At 37.3% G+C, this 8477-nt stretch overlaps 1 protein-coding gene across 1 annotated transcript; it reads left to right on the top strand.

Moving 5' to 3' along the window:
* Positions 1–2396: 2396 nt before the first annotated feature.
* On the top strand, positions 2397–5732 carry LOC149816849 (cyclic dof factor 1-like). The gene is made up of 2 exons (XM_089986725.1): positions 2397–2648; positions 4488–5732. The coding sequence occupies exons 1-2, from the start codon at positions 2478–2480 to the stop codon at positions 5388–5390; spliced, it is 1074 nt and encodes a 357-aa protein (XP_089842851.1). The 5' UTR covers positions 2397–2477; the 3' UTR covers positions 5391–5732.
* Positions 5733–8477: the final 2745 nt, after the last annotated feature.

Below are 8477 nucleotides of genomic sequence, written 5' to 3' on the forward strand. Positions count from 1 at the left end.
AAGGATACTCACCGGCGAGGGGGAGAGCTGAGACACTTGACTCCAGAAGATGTGATCTTAGGCAAAGAGAAAGAAAACATAGAGAGAGAGAGAGAGAGAGTTGGAGGCTCGAATTTTGTTAAAAAGACCCCCTCCCCCGTGTGGGGTTTAAATAGGCTAATGGAGGGAGATGGAATGTCGACATTCCACCTGGATCCAGGTTGGATTTGTTCAGATCCAAATCCTCTTTTTTTTTAAACCCTTTAAAAATTTATGAAGTTTACAACTATGCTCTACTCTATACATAGAGTGAGGGGTAAGTGCTTAATGAAATATGCTTAATGATACATGCTTAATAGGTTTTCAGGTTTTTTTTGTTTTTTTATTTTATTCTGACTGTATGTGATCTATGTACTTGATTTTATAGGGATCAACTCTTGAAGTGTTTGATTGCTACAAGTAGGTGAATTTTTATAAGGTTCAAAAAATCAACGATCCAAAATCTTTATAAACTTTTGAGGCTCTAAATATCATTTTTTTTATCAAAAATACATTATCCAGTTGTAGATTCCTCGTAAATCGACCATGCCCAACATATTTATGGGGACAGAACTGCGAAAAAAGTACCGAAAGAGCAGAAAAACCCATTAAGCATATTTCATCAAGCAATTATTCTCTACTCTATATATAGAGGAGGGGTAAGAGCTTAATGATACATGCTTAATGGGGTTTTCAGGTTTTTTTTTTTTGTTTTTTTTTTTAAATTCTAACCGTACAGATGTGATCTATGTACTTGATTGTATAGGGATCAGCTGTTGAAGTGCTCGATTATGACACAGGTGGTTTTTATAAGGTCTAAAAAAATCAATGGTCCAAAATTTTTGTAAATTTGTTAGGCTCCAAGTATCATTTATTTTATAAAAAACACATGATCTAGGTCTTAAATCGACCATGCCCAACACATTTATGGGGGTAGGAACTGCGAAAAAATATAGAAAGAGCAAAAAATCCAATTAAGCACGTATACATATTGTCAACCTCATTGTTGATTTTGAGGTTCTGATCTGATCATGGGTTTGAGTCCAAGTTACCCATTAAGCACGTATAAAAATATCGGAAGAGCATAAAAACACTCATTAAGCACGTATAAAAATTATTCTTTTTTAATTAAAATCAGGTTACACACGGTTCGGTTTGAAATTTATGTAAATCAAAAGGAGGTTCATATATACTGCTCGGATCATGTGGATATGACCCAATTAGCTGACTAGACCTATCACATTGTGCCGGAACTGAATCTCATCGGATACCCAATCATAATTGAATAAGGTCACACCCGAGTATAGCCTATAGTTACCAGAAGCTTCTTGCTACATGGGAAGCTCCATTACCCAAAAGCTCGCTTTGGAAGGGAAAAACTCCTGGCTTCCCTAAAATAATAGAAAGCTTTGGAAAACCTACTTCTAAAATATGAAAAACTCGATTCTCTTTAGTGGGAAGCCCGCTTCGACCCGGTTTTCTCAAATCAATTCCTTTCTGCTTAATGTTTTTCTCTTGCTTCTTATCACTTCTCATTCACTTTCCCTTTACCTCCTGTGATTTTCATATTAGAAAATAAATAAACTTTTATAACAAGGTTGCAGGTTCACTTTATATCATTTTATACCTATGTTTGTCATTTCTTATTTGCTTTTTTCTTTGCTATTCATTTCTATGCATTTTGTTTTTCATTTTTTAAGTACTTGCATAATTGTTTCACAACCACATCTTGCTTATTGCTTCATACTACTTTTCAACACTCGCTTCCCTTACGCTTCACGCATTGTTTCCCTTATCCATTTTATTTCTTGTAAGTATGCTATAGCATGGTGCAGTTAAGGCTTGGTGCTTAAGAACGAGTGGGTGTTAGGTTGATGGATCACTTTGGGTGTGGGTGGTGCAGTCGGTACAAGTTGGTAGGTTCGTAAAGATCGGTTTAGTGATTTACTTGGACGCAAACTCCTAAAATCAACAGAAGTAAAGCGGGCAACTGAAAATAGTTTTTCCTGAATCTAGCTAGAGTTCTACTTTTGAAAGACCGACACGTCGAAGCTGGGGGAGCAGATGTTTTCCACTCTCGTAAAATGACGAAAACGGCCCCAAAGCTCAGTAGGTCTGGACGGTCGGCGGCCTTGAGGGTCGCAACGAGTAAATCGGCGAGCAGTTGAGGGAAGAGAGAGAGTGAAAACCGTGGGCGGGGAGGGGCTCGAGTGGGTGCTGACTGTACGTCCCCGTATCCGCTTCGCTTCAAATAATGTGAACTGAAACCCACTTGACCCAAAACTCGTGGCTCTCGATCGCCCTCCCCCAGCTGACGTGGCAGTGGAGTGGTGGAGAGGCGGCTGCCCTTTCCGTCGCCGTTAGCTGACGCCGTTAGCGGGCGGAGGGATTTCCCATTTCTTTTCCCCCCTTCCCTCTATGGTTCCTTCTTCTTTCTTCTGTAAGAGAGAGAGAGAGAGATGGCAGGGATGGTGCATACTAGGGATTCAATTCCGGGCATCAAGCTCTTCGGGAAGATGATCCACGAGTGGGGATTGGGGAGGACGTGCAGGGGAGACACAGGCGATGACGACGCCCCCACGAACCAGAAGACGGTGGTGGATCCACTTCCGGATTTTCAGATAAGAGAGGTAAATACGATACATGATCATCGTCGTCTTCGTCGTCTCTCTCTCTCTCTGCCTTCTGAGGGAGGGTGATACAGACGGCGAACCGAGGATATGTCATGGATTTTTGAATGCTGGGAGTAGTTATATGGTAATATGCTGGAAATTCGAATTTTGTGGTACTCTCACCATGAATATCTCCAGGATTTTCAAAACTGGTGCTAGCTTTTTGGATGCACGGATTTTGAAATCTGGAGCCAATGTTCATATGGATTCTCCGGTTTTTTATTTTTTTTTTGAAATAGTAAAGTAGTTTGATCTCTAGATACCAGAAGTTCCACATTTGGATCTGGTTCTGCGCGCATATGCCTGAAATTTTTTGAAATGCGGTTTTTCAAAATCTGGAACTAGTTTGTACACGCAGATGCCAGAAAACTTTGAATATGGGAGCTAGTTTTCTATCTATATGCAGGAAATTTCGAAACCTGGAACGATTTTTTTATTTTGTAACATAATCTTTTGAAATCTGGAACAGTTTCGCTGTGGATATGACAGACTTTGAAATCTGGAGCGAGTTTTAAATGAATATTGCCTGAATCTTTGGAATTAGGAACAAATTTTCTATGGATTCAGCAAGAAGTTTGGAATTTTAAGGTTGTTTTTAGTGAGAGAGAGAGCGATTTAACGATCAATCCTTCAAGGATCGGAGACGAGATATACTCCTATTTTTGGATTTTTTTTTTTAACTTCTGTGCTTCCATTTTCTGATTTTTTATGTTATGTAAGTTTGTCAAAGTTGTCGAGAATTCATGGCCTAAGTTTATGAATTTATGGCACTACAAATTATTAGATTTGTTTTGAAGCATTTCTCGAAAGAATTTTTAAAAATTGCAAAAAATGAAATTGCATGTAACCCTGTACTTTTAAGTTTCAAAATTCCTTTCATGGTAGATTTTGACAGTTCAGATTGATAGGAGTACTAGTTGCTTGAAATGACCAATTAAGGATCGCATTCCTAGATGGTTGTAAATTGTATAAGAGATTTTCTTGCAGACTATTTATATGATTTCAAATTAGGCACAATAATTTGACCTTTTCTTTCTTTTTCAAGAAGTTTAGCCATATTTAGAAATTTCAGTTTGCAGGAATATTCATCTTTGAGTTGTACTCTATAAATAGGTTTCCTATGAAGCTTTCTATTTTTTTTTTCGTGAAATATGAAGCGTTTTATGGTTAAGAAAAAGTGCAGTATGTAACTATGCATCGAGCCAGAAATGTAATGTGGCAGGATGCTCATTTTTCTTTTTTTGGATAGCCCAATGGGAAAACCCCCCATTACCAACCGGATATTGGCTGGCCTCCGGTTGGTAAAACCCTTGAGGTCCCCCTGCCCACCGGGAAGTACACCCAGGCTTGGACCTTGCAGCAAAGGCAACTCGGTGACGTTCACAAGTTGCCCCTACCAGATGAGCAGAGCCCTTGTGGGCAGGATGCTCATTGTTAAATAGTTATTGGTAAAAGATTTTGGTGATTATAAAAATTGGTTACGTAACTTGATACAATTTTTTGTTTTTTTAATTAAAATTAAGTTTAATGAACTTCATCAAATTGTTATTTTCTTGTTCTTGTGGAAATTCCATGGTAATTTTGTGGTAATGTGTTGGTTATGAGGCATTGTCAATAATACCTGAGACCATCTTTCTTATCTGTGGTAGCTTAGAAGTTGTAACGTCTTCATAGCTGATCTTTTATTATTTTTCAAAATTTACTGACGTTCTCCAGCAGAAAATCAAGAAACTCTCTCTCTCTCTCTCTCTCTCTCTCAATTCAGCATGTAACCAAAAGGATTGAATTCTTGTTCAGGACAATACATGCAAGAAGGGAGCAGCTGAACTCGAAAAGGGAGATAACCCTTCTACTTCACCAAAAGAAGGCGAGGTATCGGAGATGTTCTTCTCATCATCTGTTGATAAGGCACAGGTCTGTAATGTCAAAGTAGAAGAGTCTGACAATCCAACAGCTAATTCAGATGGAGAGAAAGGAGATCAGAAGATGCTTAAAGATGATGCTGACAAGAAACAACAGAGAGAGAAGGTGATTCCTTGCCCCAGGTGTAACAGTTTAGAAACCAAGTTCTGCTACTTCAACAATTACGATGTCAACCAACCAAGGCACTTCTGCAGAAAGTGCCAGCGGTACTGGACCACCGGGGGGTCGATGAGGAACATACCCGTAGGGGCTGGACGCCGTAAAAGCAAGAGACGGGTGGAAAGGAGCAACGAGGAGAGGGAAAGTCTCAGTGACAATTTATGTGGGTCTTCTTCGTCTTTCTCTGTTCTTACTACAGCTTCAGATCCTACAATGGATAAAATGAATTGGGTGAATGTGAATTATCAGGGATTCAGCAATGTGTTCCCATGGGCTTATTACACCATTCAACCTTCTCCATATTGGTTTGACATGAGGAACGGGCCTTGTTACTCCAATTTTACGGGGCCTAATTCTGGAAACCTAGGGAAGCATTCAAGGGACGGCCCAACCACACAGAAGGGTTCAACAGAGGAATGCATCTCAAAGAACATGGAGGACACCAATAGGCTAGAAAGCAAGGTGGGGAAGGCTGTTGAAGTGTCGTCGTGTACAGGTTTCTTCAATGCAATAGATTCACGAATTCATGGTGAAGTTCATACCACTGAGGTTTCGAAGGTTTTGTTTGCAAACCCTTCTGCTCTGTCTCGGTCTATGGATTTCCATGAGTGCCTGTGAGAGAGAACAGAGAGCAAGCACCCGAGGCTAAGAAGTAATTAATCTTGTACAAAGATGTAGTTTTTAGTCGGCCGACCCCTTCATGCAGAACCATCCAGCCTCTTGAGCCTCTGGGGAATGGACGATAGAGACCAAACCATTGAGTAGGCAAATTGCAGTGGACTCAGATCGCTAGCAGCGTTTTGAAGGTAAATAGGAGGGGAGAGCTTAGAGAACATTAATAATGCTGGTGTATTTATACTCTTTTTTTTTTTTCTGCCTTAAATTTCCTTGCCAGTGTGATTTTCCTAGGAATATTCTGACCCTTGTGGATTGTAAAAACTAACCACCCTTCTTGTTTTCATCATCATCTTTTTCTTCATGATCATTTTCTATGGGTTAACTCGCAAGTGTACCTGATCTTGCCACCTTCAAGATTCTAGGCGTGACCAACTTCATGAACTACAACATTTCTGATTCTAATCAGAATTGTGTATGATAGACTGAAATCGCTACGTGAAATGTGACCAAGCTGTGATTCCAGGTCTACCAGCGGATGGAATATGGAAACTCATGAACTTGGTTACGTCACATGTGATGCCAAATGTACCTTGACAAATCCAATATCGATAGAAGCCTTATCTTCACCCTTGAAGATGCCACTCCCTAGCTCTTATCACGTGTAACATTAGTTTCCTATGTAGGATACCAGTAGGTTGGATGATCAGGTCTGGGACTAGCCTGTTCTTGTTAATTGTTTGGACCAGATGACCCATGCATTTGTGATGTCAAGGACTGGCACTATCTTTTACTTGATGGGCATTTGCTGTAGTCATAAATGTCGCTGATTACCTTCAAAATATCATCATGATTTTATTTTCAAAGGCTGATTTTATACCTAGAACTTTGATATTTTGATTGAGTCGGACATCTTGCAGCACAATGTCCATCTCTCAAGAAGTGGATGCAACTAGCTAAGCATGAAGAACATGACGAAGCGAATGCAGAAAAGAGTGAAGATGCAGTGCATGATGAAGAAACCATCTATTTTCATGGAGATGACCTTTTGTGTGGACTTATGTTTGGTGATGCCGATGCCACCTCTTGCAATTCGCTGCAGAAAAATCCTTCCCAACCCGAGGATGATGATGCACTCATAGATCCGGAGTCAGATCCAATTGAGGCGAGTGGCAAGAAGAAGAAAAAGAACTTGTTGATAGAGTTTGGATCCACGATCAATTTTGATTTTTATTTTGGTTTGGACCTTTAGAGTTTCTTTTTGGATTCTAATCTTATCTAAAATTGGGAAATGATCCTACCGAACTATAAAAATAATGAATTTTTTAAAATGCCTCATAATTTACCAAATTTGTCAAATGGACATCACAGCTTTCTAATTTTTTCTTGTCACTTTTACCCCTCTCAAGTGTGAATTTTTTATTTTCGCATGTCATGACGCTAAAATAATACATTGATGAAACTCATCAACAAAATCGTATGAGTTTGCAAAATTTTAAAAAAGATTGTAAAATTTCAAATAATTTGTGAAACTCATGACGAGTTTCACAATGCACGTTGCAAAAATCCTTTTTAGTATTGCAGAATTGTACATCTTGCGAAATTCAAAACAATTATCACACTGGTATTGCAAAATTACTTTTTGTTGTAAATTTTTCTACGCATAGTATAAAAGCAAAGTTAGGGTTTTACAAAAATTAGGTTTTTTGTGGTCTCCAATTAATGAAAAATTATGACCATTTTTCTATGTCCAAGCATTGGTGATGAGAAGATCGACATTGCTTTATCAGTAGAAAATCATCAACAACGAGTTTTTCTGGTAAGGACATCTTATGGTATGGGTGAGATAGGAAATAAAATCCACAGTCAACGTTCGATCATGTGGTATGAGTGGGATATCTAACATTCTTGAGACCATCTGATCTAACAAACTATGATAGCTAGATAGATGTCTTTTTTTATTATCAAAACAAAGTTGATGTATCTCATAGTCAGCGTTCGATCATGTAGTATGGGTGAGATACTCTGTTTTCTTTCAATCAAAGATGCAATGAGAACTGACATTCTTGTGAAATAATGAAATGAATGCAATGTATGAACAACTTCATTTTATGAAAAAAATGAAATGAATGCAATGTATGAATGACTTCATTTTATGAAAAATGAAATGAATGCAATGTATGAGCGAATTCATTTTGTTAAAATGCATGCTTCATTTATCAACCTCTTTTTTGCATATGGATGCCCTATTTTTGCAAACCCCGGATTTTGGCTCCCTTAAGCAATTTTTTTGGCGAATCTCCTGCAAAAGGAATTTTGAGATTCTGTAATACTGACATGATGTGATTAAAAATTTTCGCAATATCAAAGCCAAATTCTTTTCAAATTTTAAAAAAGTAAAATGAAATTCACATGTACCTTATAAAATTTCTTTCTGATTTAAAAAAAATAAACTAAAATTTGCATGTACCTTGTGAAATTCCTTCATAATGCGAAAATCACCAGTTACATATCATGTTCATTCCCTATTATATACACATTATACACAACTGATTCTAATAAATAAATCAATCACATGTTACATAAACAACACATATCATAAAAAATAAGATCAAACAACTTCATTCTCTATTACATACACAATTCATTTTTCTTTTATATAAATAATTTATTCTACTAAAAAAACAAGAAACAAACAACTTCACTCCATATATATATATATATATATATATATATATATATATATATATATATATATATATATATATATATATATATATATATAATTCATTCTTCTCAAAAAATAAAAATTAAACAACTTCATCTTTCATTGCCGCAAGCGCAAGGTCACCTTTATCAACTTTCATCCATAAGTGCAAGTGCATCCTCCGACTTAAACTCTTCATTACCGCAAACTAACCTGAAATACAACATTAAACCGAATGAGTACTTGAACGAAAAAAGTACAATATTGAAAAAAAAAATTGTAAATTACAAAGAAGCATATCATAGACTACTTTGTAAATGCATCAAATACTCACATTATTTTCTAATTATGTTTCTACCTGTTGTGGTTAAGCTCGTGATATA

Source organism: Nuphar pumila, chromosome 14, assembly GCF_984573655.1.
Source record: "Nuphar pumila chromosome 14, dmNupPumi1.hap1.1, whole genome shotgun sequence".
NCBI classification, from domain to species: domain Eukaryota; kingdom Viridiplantae; phylum Streptophyta; class Magnoliopsida; order Nymphaeales; family Nymphaeaceae; genus Nuphar; species Nuphar pumila.

Coding starts and splice junctions, on each gene's coding strand:
- LOC149816849 (XM_089986725.1), top strand. CDS start 2,478: ATGGCAGGGATGGTGCATACTAGGGATTCAATTCCGGGCATCAAGCTC. Junction 2,649..4,487: donor CGGATTTTCAGATAAGAGAG/GTAAATACGATA, acceptor ATTCTTGTTCAG/GACAATACATGCAAGAAGGG.